This window comes from Chrysochloris asiatica, unplaced genomic scaffold (assembly GCF_000296735.1).
Source record: "Chrysochloris asiatica unplaced genomic scaffold, ChrAsi1.0 scaffold00003, whole genome shotgun sequence".
NCBI lineage: Eukaryota > Metazoa > Chordata > Mammalia > Afrosoricida > Chrysochloridae > Chrysochloris > Chrysochloris asiatica.
Genome location: NW_006408521.1, coordinates 39,594,816 through 39,612,103, shown reverse-complemented (window position 1 = coordinate 39,612,103; position 17,288 = coordinate 39,594,816). Strand labels below are relative to the sequence as shown.

At 37.5% G+C, this 17,288-nt stretch overlaps 1 protein-coding gene across 1 annotated transcript in view; it reads right to left on the bottom strand.

Annotated features, from left to right (window-relative positions):
• Window positions 1-4,724: 4,724 nt before the first annotated feature.
• The window catches only part of SHOC2 (soc-2 suppressor of clear homolog (C. elegans)), a 52,169-nt gene continuing 39,605 nt past the window's right edge, over window positions 4,725-17,288 (bottom strand). The window contains 5 exon segments of the mRNA XM_006878343.1: window positions 4,725-5,232; window positions 7,198-7,315; window positions 7,752-7,889; window positions 10,300-10,422; window positions 13,798-13,986. Of these exon segments, the coding sequence (XP_006878405.1) occupies window positions 5,024-5,232; window positions 7,198-7,315; window positions 7,752-7,889; window positions 10,300-10,422; window positions 13,798-13,986 (777 nt within the window). The 3' untranslated portion in view covers window positions 4,725-5,023.

The following is a 17,288-nucleotide window of genomic DNA, read 5'->3' as shown; positions in this document are numbered from 1 at the left end:
GACACCAGCTAGCTAGAGGAATAGATTTACTGAGTAATCAATCATTTCTTCCAATATCATGAAGAGAGAATGGTAACATATGTTAACTGTGCAACTAAGCCCCACCTGATTTGTGGAAGGTTTGATTTTCCATGCAAACATCATTACAGCAAAAAGGTAAAGGACAATACACAGGCCATCTAAATAATTATGGTCACTGATAAAACATCCATAGACTCTGATGAGTTTTTCTAAAACAGACCATTTTCAGGATTGCACGAGATAAAAAAGAAATATGCAATTACTTAAAACATATAAAATGCTTAAAATACTATTTTCATTATTAGGATTGCTAAAGGTGAAGATTTATTAACTAACACACAAATTACACCTCCCTGCTTAAAACTGTCACTCAGGCCACAGGGCACTTTTGTGTGAGGGAAAAATATTTCTTCCTTAAGACTCTTCCATCTGACATAAAGTTGACACCATATACGGAGTTTGTTGTAATTAGGAATTTTGCTAACATGTGCTGAGAAATACTAATATACAGAACTACATGTAGTGTTGTACTCTACACAACCTGAAAACCCCCTCCCTGAGGGTCCTGCTCTGGCCACTCCCCACACTGGGGACTATTCCTCTTACCACACTGTGAAAAGGTCCGGGCTGAAACTCACAAATGGGTATCTACATTCAAAACCGCATATATTCAGAATATAAACTGTCAATGAAGTAACTGACAAGTAATGAGGGCTTTTATACGTTTTAAAGGTAATGACCAACTCGTTTTTAAAAACGACAACTCTACAAACTCTTCCTTTATAGCTTATTTTTCAAAGTTAAAAAATAACCTCACAAATGTTTCCTCAAAATTATGAGGTTTAGAAGGCAGTCTGATCAATAATTATGCCATTTTACAACACATTCTCAGAATACTTCTACAAAACATTCAAGATACTTCTGTAGATACCAAGTCAGTGTGTCACCACTCTTGCATATTCAGATGGTCGAAGAATTACCATCAAAGATGGACTGTCATGTGTTTGCCAACAGTCCTCTAACTGACTAAACCAGCTAAACTGGACAGGAGGGTCAAGAGAATGAAAAAGTTTTATCTAAGATATTTGGTTTATGATCTTGCCTCTGGGAACAGGCTAGAGAGCCTTTATTCACAACTGACTTAGTTAAATTTGGTAAAGCTCAGGGACTTACTCTTCTCTTTATTATTTTAGATTATGCTGTGTATTTGTCTACTTGTACTCATGAAACAGTGACAACATACCCTGGTTTACCAGAAAGTTCTAATTTATGCCAACTGGAACAAACAGTGCCCACTTTCGGTTTCAAAAGTTTCATTTTTGCACTTAACCATGGCCCATTCTTGTTGATAAAAGTTACACTTCTGAAAGCTGAAATAAAGTGTCATTTTGCACTTACCCATGACCCATTCTTGTTGATAAGTTACACTTCTGAAAGCTATAATGACTCAATACACGACTTAGAAATAACTCAGATGTAAAGCAGACGGTTCTCACCAAAGAATTAGATAAACTTATGCAAAACAACTAATCCACTTTAGATGATTTGGGCTGCACAAGATAAATTAGAAGTATGCAATTACATTTTTAGAGCTCATTTTTTATATATATATATAAAACATGAGCCAACATGGATGTAGGGAAGGCCTTTTTCATGTGTGTTAAAATCAGAGAGGCTTCTCAGTTCTAGCCTGGTTCTGCCACTTGTAAAATTTTGGATACATGATTTCAGGTTTCTATGTTGAGTCTCCTAAAATGAGGTAATCCCTTTCAGGTCTTTTAGTAATGGCAAACATATCAAGACTTGGGCAGTGTTGCCCTACCCTCAGATGTCTGTAAATCTGCTCATGAAGATCCATTCTTCCTGTTCTGTGGGTCCTTCTTAAGGCTGCTTGGAAGCCAATGTTCCCTCTTCTTATGTGATTAGCTATGGGACTTCAGGTTGTCCACTGGCCTGTCTGAAGTGTGGTATCCTCTCCTCTGGAGAGTAGGCATGATTCTAAATGCCTTGTTTCATGGGGGAAGAAAGAGATTGGACAGAAATTGATAGCTAGGTCTGTCCTAACCGTCAGGCAGGATACAGTAAGAGGGAAGGCAGTTGCTTGTCTTCTACCTTTTTATGTGTATTTTCCCCTCCAAGAATTTCTATCTTCTACTGCATTAAGTCCATAAATAGTTTAGCATCTCCCTTTTATTTTGTATGAAATGATGACTTAGCATAAAAAGCATTAAACTCTCATAAAAGAAGGCCTCTTTGTCACTACCATTGCTTTTTTGCTATACTAATACTATACATTAACAAAAAGCAAAGTTTAGAGCAATGTTGCATTCTATGACATTCTTGTCATTTTAGTTACTCATATCAACTTCATGGAAAGACTAAACACACTTTCTTTAAAAGAACTTTTGGTTATATCAATTAATCCCATTGCAGTTTCAGGAAAAGTATTAGCTCATTCATAGTCATTCAACAATATCCTTTAATACAAGGGGGCTTTAAAAAGTTTGTGGGAAAATTCCATTATTTTTTAATCTCATTTTTACAGGAACTTTTTGAAGTCTCCTTGTGTATTTCCACAATCTACCTATTAAATGGAGTCCTGGTGTGGCGCTGTGGGTTAATGCATCAGACTGCAAAGCTGACTGAACTGCAAGGTCAATGGTTCAAGCTAACCAGCTGCTCCCTCAGAAACCCTATACAGGGTCGCTATGGGTGGGAATCGACTTGACGGCACTTAAAAACAACAACAAACCTATTAAATATCTTGCTATCACAAGGACATCGTAATTAGAGTACATCGGCGTTTCATGGTGAAGCAGTAATGAAATTTATGGCCAAGGTGGGCGCTACACTACAGAAGACATGTTTTATGTTCCCTTACCTCTGCACAGACATTCACGTAGCACCGCTTTGACGTATAAGATTGTGATTGTTTTACACTCCTATAATAGACCAGTACAAATAGAGATCGGGGAACCAAGATGCTTTTAAAAAAAACTGTCTCTATTTTCATTTTACAAAACAGCCACCCTTATTGTTTTTCAAGAAAAGACATTATATTACTGCCTTTAAAATTCAAGTTCCATCACCTTAATATTTAAACACACCTGGATGCGAGATTTAAAAAACCACACACACACACAAACTCTAGATAGAGCTGTAATAAACAAATTTCTTTTATAAACAAAATTTTAACTGAAAAGCCACAGTAGATGGAAAAAAGGAAGGATATTACTTGGTAAAATCCAGTGACATCTACAATAGTTTTACAGCACATTTAAGCATTCTAGGGTTTTATATCTTCACCTGCCTTCCATTTCTACACTGCTCCTTACAAAAATGCCAATTAAGAACATAGGTTCAACCTCAAATCTAGTACTGAATGTGTATACCAGGAAAAAATAAAACAGCACTCCAAATTTATATTTTACTATTTTATAGCTTTAGTTTTAAAATGTTTTGTTTAAAACACAATGCCCATCTCTAAATGGCAAAACAAAACAAAACCAAGCAGCAATACATAAGGATACTTCATCCATTATATGAGAATGGTTTCTTTAGGATGCTGTCTAGAAGGTACTTGCTCTTAGAGTCTCGTCAACAATTGACCAACACTACCAGAAGTAAAAGTACTGTATAGGGGCACACACTTACAATACTGCTAGTCTTAAAAAGCAGTAAAACAAAGGAAAGATATCAAATAGCACATGCATAGCTTACAGAACTTCCACTTAACTATCAATGGCTTCTATGCAATGTGCCTCTTTTCAAGAACTGTAGTAACAACTACCAAGAAAGGAAAAGATGAGATTAAAATTAATGGTACTGAACTGAATTGTGTGAAGCCAGGGCCCCACATGTGGGAAAAAGTGCATTTAGTTCAGCAGCAACACAGCACAGTGTGAAGATATTGTGCTTAGACGCAGATATTCCAGAATTGAAAGGTGTACAAGGCAAGGCAAGATATAAAACCATAGTATACTGTTAAATAACCTTGAAACATACATATATTGCAGTGTTCAAAGAGAGACATTCATTTCTTTGTACAAGGATAGGGAGAAATCCTTAAAAGTTACCTATTGTAGTTTATGATATAATAAATACATATCTGTATAGCATTGTATATACATATATAGAATGTGTGTGTCTAAGTGTAAATTTTTTTTTGGCCAAATTGTTGTTTTGGATCTGCAACTTCCAGGAATGAAAACTTTTCACCCCAAGTTTTGTTTCTCAAAACTTAAGAATATATTTATAATAGAAATGGTCCTGTCATCCTCCCCCCAGCTAAAGACTCACTTCAGAGATTTTGTTTAAAACTGTTATCAGAGAAACACAATGAAGGGAAGTCTAGAATTTTTTCTCTATCCTTTCACTCTGCTGACTGTCTCAGCAAGTTTCTTTTCATATTTAAACCAGCCAATTCAAGATCTTTAGCAGAAGATAGGAAGTTCTAGATTGGATTAACACAGAGCAAATCGAAACTTAAAAAAAATTAATCCAGCGATTTACTCTGACTGTAAACAATATATAAAATTTAAATCTCAAATTTCAAAATAAGTTAAAGAAAAATTCTACCTCAGGGTCTGTAATACGAAAAAGGTATGACAATTGGTAAAGGGAAAGTGTATATGAAAAGTTGCAACAAAACTGCCCCATTATTTTTTCCAAGAGAAAGTATACCTAACTATACTACCTCTGGTCCTTAAATTTAATAACTTGATAATTTGTTGGCAAATGTCTTAAGCATACTGGCATATCAGATTACACAAGAGAAAAACATCCATCAAGTTCAGCAAAGAAAACTTATATAAGCTTTTATACAGAATTTAAAAAAAAAAAAATCTAAATGGCTATGATTCCTCTATTAGCATAAAACACATAATGCAGTCTTTATAAATCTGCCATATATATCAATATCTACATAAATAGATACAGATAAAGATATGAGACATTAATGGCAGTCTATTTTTGAACAGTGTGTGGGACCAGTGGATTTGTATCAGACCATGGCACGATATGGACCCTGCATCTTGAGGAACTGGATGATGAAAGAAGGTCCCCCAGCAACAATCTGAGGTGGAAGGTGACTGAGCGGACAGTTCTCGATACTCATGATTGAAAGCTTGCTGCAGAGAGCCAGCTCAAAGGGAAGGCTATGTAGGTTGGGGTTGTCATTCAAATACAGTTCTTCTAGGTTCTCCAGTGTACCTGTTTTTTAAAAAGGAAATCAATGATTATATATAACAAAACAAGTTATTATTTAAAAAGTTCAACTAGGTATAATGCTTTCTGGGCATTATAAACATGAAACACGCCATTCCTCTTTTCTTAATTTGAAAACTCTGCAACCGTGGACCTCAACCTGTGCTGTATATTTAAAATCAACTGGAGAGACAGGATCATCATTCAAGTGCTAAACACGAAATTGGCAGTTTAAACCCACCAGCCACTCTTTGGAAACTCTATACAGGGTCACTATGAGTCAGAACTGAGTTGACGACATTTACCAACAGTATTAAGAGGAAATCTTTATTTATCATTCGTTTTCAAGCTTGAAAATTTCAAATAAATACACATGTTCCAACCCCACAGATTGTGTGGGACAGCTTGATATCCTTAGATTTCATTTCAAAGCCCGGAGAAGAGTTTATTACACAGTCTGTGTTTAGAATAACTTCTCTTATAGACAATGTGACAAATGTATACTTAGTAGTTTTCTCATATATAAAAGCTCTTCACTAGAGGTTAACACATATCTGGCATTTAGCAAAAAACCAATTTATATATGTAGTATGTTAAAAAAAATTCCTTAGATTGCCTCAGGATACTGTACTATCTAGGCAAATGCTTCAATCAATTATGTGAAGTCAGTTGAATATACCAGAAATACCAGTGTAGAGTTGCATCATGTAGCTCAAAATTTTAAACGTCTATATATAAAATATCAGAAGCATGTAGATTAATAATACTAAAAGTAGCAAGTAATGAATTCATTTACATGTAAGATACTATTTAATCTTCAAAACAACCATTTGGGAAGTTACTATTATTATTTTACAAATACAAAACTTGAGGCTTAGATAGCTTATGCACACCTTGTCTAAACCCACAAAGCCAGTAAGCAGTACAGCTAGATATTCAATTTCTATTTTATTCCCAAATCCATTCTTAACCACTAATCTATAGTAGTTCCTATGGGACAGCACAGTATAATGTTGCTGTTATGTGCCGTGGAGTTGGTTCCGACCCATAGCGACCCTGTACAGGGTTTCCAAGCCTGTAAGTCTTTACGGGAGCAGAAAGCCTCATCTTTCTCCTGTAGAACAGCTGGCAGTTTTGAACTGCTAACCATGCAGTTTGCAGCCTGATTCGTAACCACTACGGCTACCAGAGCTCCTGCATAGTATAATACGAGACCATAATACAAGGGATTTACTTACTGGTGTGGCCCTGTAGGATAAGCACTGGACTGATAACTGAAAGACTGGCGGTTCCATCCCACCATCCACTCCTCAGAAACTCTATACAGGGTCACTATGAGTTGGAATCAACTTGCACTTAACAGCACTTATCTTCCTAAGGGAGTATGGTGGTTCTGTAGGAAAATCACTTGACTATGAACCACAAGGTCAGCAGTTCAAGCTCACCACTCACTCTACAGGAGAAGACGAGACTTACTGAAAAGATTTACAGCCTCGGAAACCTTATACAGGAGCACTATGAGTAGAAACCAATTCAACAGCACTTAACAACAAATTTACTTATTAAGTGACAACTCTTTCTTTGTAAAAACAAAAATTCAAAGTGATCATGTTGATTACATGAAATAATGTGAAACCACTCAGTGTGGCAGTGTGAGTTAATGCACTGGACTTCAAGGTTGGTCTGAACTGCAAGGTCGGTGGTTCAAGCTCACCAGCTGCTTCTTGGAAACCCTATACAGGGTCTGTGTGAATCAGAACTGACTTGAAGGCACTTAACAAAAGCAACATCCCATGAGAAATCAACCAACCAATCCATGGTGGCTCAATTAAAAAAAAAAAAAAATCTTGAGCCTGATGTCACCTAAGTTTACAAAAATAGAAAATAGATCTGTCCTATTTGTCTGAAATATTTCTTGAACATACAAGAAACAGTCATTAGCAGAAAGCCAAGCATTCAAAGAGTACATACCAATTTCCTCAGGAAGGTGAGTAAGTAGATTCTCTCCAAGGCCTAGATGTGTAAGATTGGTAAGGTGACCGATGCCTCTGGGAAGAGTGGTCAACTGGTTGTTTGTCAAGACTAATTTCTAAAAGATTAACAAGATAAAACAGAGTTTTATATATATATATATATATAAAAGTATATATATAGATATATTTCCCACAACTGAGGTAAACTTAAAATAAGACACCCAGTAAACCAATAAAATACATTATAGAATTTAGGTGGACTAGACAAGAATAGCCTAATAAAGAAAAGAAGTCATTTGTCAAGAACACAAAAGCAGAGAGGTTATACAGAGAGGCTTCAAAAAGCTCATGGAAAAATGGAATGAAAAGTTAATGGAATTTTTCCATGAACTTTTTGAAGCCCCCCTATTACAAATATAAAATTCAGTCCTATCAATGATTTAATAAGAAAATCTTGTTAATGAGACCAAAATATTTTTTAACATGCAATTTAGAATGGATTCTAAAAAAATTAATCAAGAAACTATACAACCATCATAATAAACGTTTTACCTGTAAATCCTTAAGATAAGCAATTTCGTTTGGCAAGGATTCCAATTTGTTCTCCTCTAGATCCAGTTCCCTTAACTTCCGAAGGTTTCCAAGACCATGGGGAAGCTTCTTTAGAAGATTATTTGATAATATTAGAACCTAAAGAGGAAAGATAGAGATAGTGTCAGGAAACAGGATTATCAGCAGCGATTACTGTGTGCCTTAAAATGTAGGGTTATGTTAAGTGTTGTTGAGTAGGAACTACTGACCTTGAGGTTAGTACTCTAGTGGTTATCCTACACTACCACAGAGGATCCCAAAAATGCATGAAGCAATTCTAAGTTTTCAAAACAGTAAATACTGAAGGGAGCAGATAGCCTTATCTTTCAACTATATGGAGTTCTGGGGTGTGGTGCTGTGGGTTAATGCACTGGACTGCAAATTTGCACTCTTCAGAAACACTATACAGGATCGCTATGGGCTGGAACCAACTTGACGATACTTAACAATTTAACAGCAAGTTCAATTATATAAAATATGTAACCCAAAAAAAGAAATCATTAGTTAGAAATAAATATTTTTTAAATGAAGTAAAGGGGAAGAATTAAATTAAAAAACCAAAAAACAAACTTTATTGTGATGTGAATGAAGCTACAGAACATATTGATTTTCCACTCAACATTTTGCTTCATGACATGTTTTCAGTACCCACCATATAACAGCACTCTTCTCACTTCCTGTGTCAACTCGTTTTAGCTGTCCTTCTTCCCTATACATTCCTGCCTTCTGTGTTTATTCCAAGGCAAAAGTAATTTAAATTTAACTACATTTTTTTAAAAAAGGAAACTATTTAACTACTTGCACTAAGATTCACACAAATGGTATTTTGAGATTGAATAGCTACAAATCTCCATCTAATAGGAAATCACATTATTTATTAAAAATCCCTACAAATTATCATTAAGAAAGATAATAATTGATGTTTAAACTGACAGTATCAATCCAGTACAGGTTTTACTTATTATATTGTAAGGGAAACTGCAAGGTACTGGAGCCAGGGAAACGGCTGCGGAATGTAGTGCCTGCTCTCAGAGAAGCTACAGTCTGGGGGTAAAGAACTGGGGATGTGGGGAGTTGGGGAGACAACAATGGATATGAGGTAGTGAAAAGAGCACTGAGTTGTAAATCTACATAAAGTTCTGGCTAATGTTTTGTGTTTATTTATTTTCTCCCAAAAGGGCAAAAAAAAAAAAAAAAAGTCTTGATGTGACACTGTAGGATAAGTTAACTGCAGGAGTAGCAATTTAAACCCATCTGCCACTGCTTGAAAACCGTACACAGGGCTTCTATGAGTGACATTTAACAACAGTAACAACAAAGCAAACACAGTAAGATCAAGACAAGAATCCTCACTGCAGGGCACTGGACTAACTGCTTCATGTACTTTATCCAAAGTACAATCCAGTGGGGAAGACACTGTTATCCCCATTTCAAGCTGAGGAAATGGAAGCCCGGGCTGTTTAACTTCTAACTAGGAAGAGACAAAAGTAGCAGTGCACCCAGACTTACTTGACTTCAAAGCATATGCTTGTATTTCACCTTATGAAGTAATAAGAGAATAAAGTAATTAGAATTGTTTTTTTAAAAAGCATGAATCTAGAGGAAGAAATTTTAATATACATAAATCTATTGTTGGTAAGCTTTTTCACCAAAAAAGAAGTACAAACACAAAACTCGAGGATTACTAGACAGGAGAAATGACACTGGCCAAGGAAGGATAATGAAATAGATCTTAGTTATGGAAAATCATTTTAAAACAAAAATTAAGAGATGAGAAGAAGGCATTCTATATGTGTATGAAAGTAGAAATATGGACATCACATTTCCAACAAAGAAAAGTATTTGACTAGGAAATAAAGTGGTGGTGGTGTTAACTGCCACTGAAGTTGGCTCTGACTTGTGTCAACCCTGTATAGGGTTTCCAAGGAGCGGCTGGTGGGTTTGAACCACTGATCTTGTGTTTTATAGTCCAGTACTTAGCCTTACTTTTCCAGCATGTGGGATAAGTCGTACAATGAAGAGATATGAACGCCAGTCTAAGGAATTCGTAATTATTTTGGTAGATAATGGTCCTGGTGTGGTGCTATAGGATAAGCACTAGACTGCTAACCACAAAGTTAGTGGTTCAATCCACCAGCCACTCCTCGGAAACCCTATACAGGGTTGCTATGAGTCATAACTAATTCAATGACACTTAACACCACCCCTACTTAAGCAGTGTTAACAAAACAATGCATACTAAAGATGCTATGTTTTAAGGGCCTTTGCTTTCAAAGATACGTCACTGCACTCAAACCTATCAACTATTCAGTGGGCAAAAGAGATTCAGAAGCATCAATTCTAGAATAATTAAATCAACACCTCATAATTCTAACGGGGCTGCATGTTTTAGAGGGCTGTATCTTATGTTCTTTATCCAAATAGAAATTGCCTATTTTAATTTGGAATTTTCCAAGTAAGATAATTGTAGAAGGAATATGAGCAATTTTCAATGTTCTTTCAGACTCACCTCAAGAGAAACGAGACCAGACACATCCTCAGGGATCTTTGTCAGCTGATTAGTGGCTAAATTCAATTCTACCATACTGGTCCAAGTTCCAAAATCCAAGGGAAGTGATGTTAACTGATTGTCCTGGCAAAGACAAAAAAGAAGCATCCAAGATAGAAACCCATAAAAATAAAGCCCTATATAGATCACTCTTTTTATATAAAGAGACAGGACCTCTGGTAACACAGTGGGTTAGGCATTGAACTGCTAATTGCAATGTCAGATAGGTCAAACTCACCAGCCACTCTGTGGGTGCTCCCTTAAAGATTTACAGCCTCAGATAACCTATGGGACATTTCTACTCTGTCCAACAGAGTTTCTATTGACTAAATGGCAGGGGGATTTAGAAAGAGAATTCTTGCCCAAAACTTTATTCCCTTTTTTTATATAAAAATACAGAAAACCCAATAAAAACTATCCTTATAAAATTTTCATCTGGTTATAGGTTGTTTTTTCTGTTAGGATTTTTTTTTTTGGGGGGGGGGGAGCTTTTTACTGTGAATTGAATGAAGGTTTACAGAGCAGATCATCAGTTTTATATCCAACAAATCACACAATGTTTCATCTCAATGACTGTAATCCCCTCCATGTAACTACAGTTATTCTACTTCCTCCCTGTGGTACCTAGTCTAGCCCATCCTCTTTCCCAACCATTCTTGCCCTTATCCCCAAGTAAATGTTACCCTTTTAATCTTGAATGGTTGACCATTCTATGGTGAGCATACCTCACTGGTGTGGTTGTCCCTCCTATGTATCTATCCACCAGTTGGTTGAAAATTAGGCCACAAGGATGAGTTCCATTCCAGGCCTGAAGGGTAGCCCAGTATTGTAGTCTCAAATGTCTCCAGTATTTAATATACAATCAAGCATAATAAAAAGAACTTTACATTGCATGGGCTAAGTGGGACAGAGGTAAATAATGATGCATGCACAACCTTGGAACAATAGGGCTCTGGGAAACAGAGACTGAGGCATGGTTTGAATGGGTAAAACGGGGGAAATAACGTTAAGATGCATAGATGTCTTTTGAATCTTGGTTTCCCTTGCACACCATTATAAAATAGACACAGGGGGAGAGAAAGGAACAGCCAGAAATATCACCATAGAAAGCTTGTAAGTTTGTCTTCTGCCTATAACTGATTGGAATACCTAAAATGAGGTTACAGCTTGCCCAGTGAAGGAGGCTTCCTGCAGAGCCTCTGCATTACATAAGACTATAGGTGGAATCCTGAATCCCATCCAGAATCTTCTGAGGTGGGAAATTTCTACTAGAAAGGACAAGCAGACCAGGCTGCAGTGGCTAGAAGAACAGAAGGTAGTTCTTGAAAGAAAGACCAACAGGAAAATTAAAAACCAATAACGGCAGTCCAAACGACTACTATTAAGAACAAGGAGCCATCAAGGCAAGTGGTTTGGTCCCCTCAGGGCAAACCCCCTTCCAAGACTAAGACTCAATGGAAATATACGAGCAGACATGCGTTCTATTGGTCACCAATAAGGGGAAGTGAGGGAAAAACAACAGTGAAGCTGCAAAAGCTAAGCCCTACAATGTTCAATAGACTCCTGTGAACCTGGGTGGAGACCTGGTTTGCCAGAAGTATAGCAAGACCTGGGGACTCCTAGGCCCAGGGTCAGTCACATAGCCACAGAGGACTAGAGTGGAGAGTGAAGCATCCAGCTGATAAGAAGAGAGGGCATATGCATAAGAACACCCACACTTGAGGGTAATATCCACTTGACCTGGCTTCAATGGCTGGACAATCGGAACTCAACTAGAAGAAGAAAGAGGAGGAAAAAAAGAGTAATCTGATACAATTACTTGACCTACAGCTATGGATGCCGTAGCTCAAAAGAGGGAACAAATCTTTATAGCGACGATAATTCTCACCCTCCTGGATACACAGGGTAGGCAGGGACTGGCCACTTGGACATTGGTTACCCAAAATGGAGGGCTACAAAGGCAATAAGTGACTGGCTTAGAAGCTTTCAAGAGGGAACCTAGATCCAGAGGGTGTCGAGGAAGATAGAATCTCCACTGAGTAGTATCCAATCTGTCTTGGGTGGGGCTGATATAAGGAGATGGAGATAAGACTCTTGTGGTCCAATAGTGAATAATTTCTCTCAGGACTGTGAGGTTTGGAAATGTAAAAATAGACATCTGATAGCAAAAGGAGGGGAGTGGTTGGCTTTGCAATCCAGGAGCAGAGATTCCCCGGGACCATCAAGGGAGAAGAGCGGAGTGCGGAACCCTACCCAGAGAAACAGTGACGCCAGAGATGGAGGCAGACATGATGACATGGATGGCACAGCTGGGGACTCTAGACCCAGAGAGTGAAAGGGGCTGTGTGCTGAGGACCAAAGGGCAGGCTATCAGGGTATATATACCCTTTGGTTGGTTGATGATGCATGGAGGGGATTGTAACTATGGCAATGAAATGATATATGATAGGATGAATGTAAAGCTAATGTTCTCCCATGTAAACTATCACATAATTCACAATAAAACACTAAAAAAAGAACTTTATAAAATTACATGTGGGATAAGATTACTAAATAAACTGAGTATTTCAACTGATGTTTAATCTTCTAGATTATCACTTCTAACTGTTGTTGTGCCATCAAGTCAGTTCCAACTTATAGCGGCCGAGTACAGGATTTCTGAGGAGCAGCTAGGCTGGTGAGTTTGAACCGCATACCTTGTGGTTCAAACCAACCTTGTGGCCCTTCGCTTATCGTACAACACTACACCAGGACTTCTATGTTGTTGTTGTTGTTGTTAAGTGCTGTCGAGTCAGTTCCGACCCATAGCGACCCTGCATGGGGTTTCCAAGGAGCGACTGGTGAGCTTGAACCACTGAGCTTGTAGTTCAAACGGCTTTGCAGTCTGGCGTATTAACTCACAGCACCACATCAGTTGTATAGTATTCCATGAAAGGTGCCTTACTTTTTATAAATTAAATTCCTAATATAAACTGATACCAGAGTTTAAGTATCTGCAATAAGTATCCCTTCAACTATATTTTAACGGACATTCATGATTATATCTTTAGGACAAACTCCTAAAACCTCACTACCATCAAGTCATTTCTGACTCACAGCAACCCTATTAAGACAGAGTAGAACTGCTCCTCAGGGTTTCAGAGATTGCAATCTTCAGTAAGAGCAGACGGCCTTGCCTTTCTCCCATGGAGTGGCTGGTGTGTTTGAGCCACTGACTTTATAGCCCAAAGCTTACCCACAGCACCATTAAGGCTCCTTAAATTCCTAAAGGTATGCACAACTTTAATATATTTGCCGTCTAACACAAATTTCTCTTAAGAATCTTTATCAACTGAGCCTCTATTAGCAAAATAGGAGTACCTTTCCCCACACCAATTAATAAAACATATACATTAGTAGTAGTACTAGCAATAGTCATATTTTAGTGTACTTCCCCCCAATTAAAAAACACAGGCTTACCTTCATATTCAGCTTACTTAATACTTTTGCTCTGGAGAAAATTCCAAATGGGATTTTATTGATTCGATTGTGTTCCATGTTGAGGGAATAAATGGTGGAAAACTGAGATGGACCACCCATTGGATATAACTGAAAGCAGTTTCTAGCTAGGGTCAGACTATTCAGTTTCACAAGACTTGATAAAAGAGTCTGCAAAAAATGAAATAAATATGAGAATTAGAAATGAACAAGACTTTAATCTGTATAGAGAAGCAGTCCTAACACAAATGCCTCAAAGGCAATAAATGGCTGAAACTGACTGGCTGAGCAAGTTTTGTGACCCCTCACTTTGAGACAGTCACTACTCAGCTCTATGTAATTCCTGCTATGTAGGAATGTGAATACAATGTAGTCAAACATCCAGGTTTTACAAGAAATTAGAAATTTCCTGATTTTTATGCTTTAGTTTCAATTTACTAAAAACACACTATGGCGTACAAAAACATATCTTTGAGACCTTCTACAAAGCAAAATCATTGGTTTCAAGTAAGTTCTGGGTCTGAGTACTGGTTCTGCCACTAGGTCTTATTCAGTCAGTTCCGACTCATAGAGATGGTGAATAAGGTGAATAAGGTGAGTCTGAAACGCCAACGTTGTGGTTAGCAGTCCAAGTGCTTACCCTACAAAGGCACACAAGGACCAAGATTAAAATAATACTGGCCCAGAGTAATAATTAGCTGATATTCCGTGATTTTAATGGTTCCTTTTGATAATTTAATGGTTGTAACTGTGTGCTGTCCAGTTGATTCCTACTCATAGCAACCTTGTACAGGTTTTCTGAGAGAGGCTGGTGGGTTTGAACTGCCCCCCTTGTAGTTAGTAACCCAGTGTTTATCCTACAGCACCACACCAGGGTTCAACAGTTCCTTTTAGGAAAATTAAAATTCAGATGATTATATTTCTGAATAATACAAGATGTTGCTTTCCTATATATATATATTTCTGAGGCAACGTGCATCAAACAAGTATTTACTCAGCACATACCCTCATCATTCCTACACCCTCCTACCATGTAATCCTAGTGCCAGGTGTATTATAAAACAATCTGTGCCATAAAGATTAAACTCTATTTAAAGGTAGGAAACCATTAGAAAAGAACACATGGTTTCATATAATCAATAATAAATTACAGACCAGGCTCTGGCTACTGAATGTGCAGTTAAAGGAAGAGTAGTAACAGCATCCCCTGAGGGCTATAGACAGGCAGACACATTTGGGATCCACACCTACAATCAAAACTGACATTTTACCAGGATTCCCAGGTGATCTGTATGCACATGAAACTTTGAAAAAAGGCTGGTACAGGTTATAGAGTAATGTGGCTCTGTGGCTTTAGGCAAGGTACTTCTCTGAACCTCAGTTTATCTGTAAAATGATGGCTCCTTTTCTGTAGATCGTAGGGAGACGAAGAAAAAACCTAGTGGTGTCACAGTTAAAGAGGTTGACCCCTAACAGATAGTCAGTGTTGGAGCCCAGCAGCCACTCCACAGGAGAAAAGAGCAGGCAATCTGTTCCCAGCAAGCCCTACAGGCAGCTCTAATCTACTTTATAGAGTATCACTATGAGTAGAATTGACTCCCCAGCACACAAGAGGAAATACCTAAGTGGCTTTATAGTATCTGGCACATAATAAATGGTTAAATTCTAAATCCCTTCTCTATTTAAATTCAAAGAAAAGAAAAAATACTATAACTGGAAAAATAGGAAGGAGCAAGAGCATGAGCTAGATAGATCCTGAATGATGAAAAAAATTAAATTAGTAGAGAAGCAGAAGAAAAATCCCTAGATTGGAGTAAAAGTACAAGCAAGGAGAATGTGTACAATATGAGTTGTATGTGTTTCAAATAATGTTCAAACCTCAATCAACTACCAAGAGCAAATTCAAGGCATGGTACCTGGCACAGACAGAACAGAAGCTGCAATCTACGATGGACTGAGGCTCGCTCTTTATACTGAATGTTAAGAAGGTATTCTTATCGTTTGTCTAGTGTCATACACAAAGCAAGAGCAGAGCTATGAGTGGTGGTGAGAAAGCTGTGCTGAAAGTCAACCCAGGAAAACCCATGTCTACAGTGTATATTTCATTGAGAATACAGGAGCCTCACTGAGTCTGACGGTGTCCTGGTGTGCTGCTGTAGGATATGCACTGGACCACACAAGATCAATTTGAACTGCAAGGTGGCAGTTCAAACTCACTAGCCACTCCTTGGAGACCCTATGCAGGATCACTGTGAGTTGGAATCAACTCGACAGCCCCGTAACAACAACTCAGTCTTATGCAAAAGTGCTAGTGCTATTACAACTGACTACTGAATTGATAGTCTTTGATGAAAAATGTTAGTATATCTGAGAGAGGACAACAGCAAAACAGCTCTCCAACCTTTCAGTCTTACGTCATATTGTGAAGCAACTAAAGCTTACTGTTGCTTTTGAGTCAGACACGTTTGGGTTACTACCTCATCTTCTATTCACTACTTTTATGGCATTTGATGAATTAGACAATTAATATACTCTTCACTGTAGTCCCAGAAAAACATTCAAGGTAATAAATTTGCTCAAAACAGAACTTCTCTAAAGCATATTTCCTAATCTACTCGATGGAATTCCTCAGAGTACCTGGCAATATGTTTTGATCACAGAATATGTTACATTTATTCAACCCCTGTTCTTTGTGTGTATGTCCACATTAAAATTAGTACATTTCCAGATAGTCTTCAAATGGAAAAGATATGGTCATTTTATCAGCTCTGGTTTCAGCAAGATAATGAGTCCCAGTTCAATTGAAAACCACTTCCCTGATTTTTTTCTGCCTAACCAAACTTGAATGTTTCATTAAGTGCTGTCTAATGGATTTTGTTGTTTTCCTTATTGTGCTTATTATAATGCAGATAATTACACATTTGCACAAAGAATATGTTGCTTCCAAAGCACAGAGACTATTTTCAAAGGCCAATCCAGGGCTTCCCTTATAGCTTCTCTCCTGAAAATGGGTCAGTTTACAAACCAACACATACCATCTTCCACATCTAAGGAGATCTGTCCTCTATAATTCTGTCAAAAGTAAATCTTGACTTATTTCAGTTTAAAACATATGAGAAAATACATGAAATACAAAAGTCCCTAGCACAATACATCTGTATCCTAAAAAGTACTCACAGTTATTCACTTCCTTTCACGGACAATAAGAACTTTCAAACACTCAGTCTTATGCATATTGATACTGTAAAAGCTTTCAGCATTACTTAAGCTGACAAATCACAACCAACAAGGTCTAATTAATGTACGAATCATTTTATATGAGTCAGTGTTAGAAAAAAGAAAGACATGAAACAGAACCCCACCCCTTGTGATCATATACCACAGAAAGACAAAAATCCAGACAGTCAAGTTCTCAGGGCTGTATCTAAATCTGTAGATTCTACTCTTTATCCCACTAGTGTTAGCACGAACAA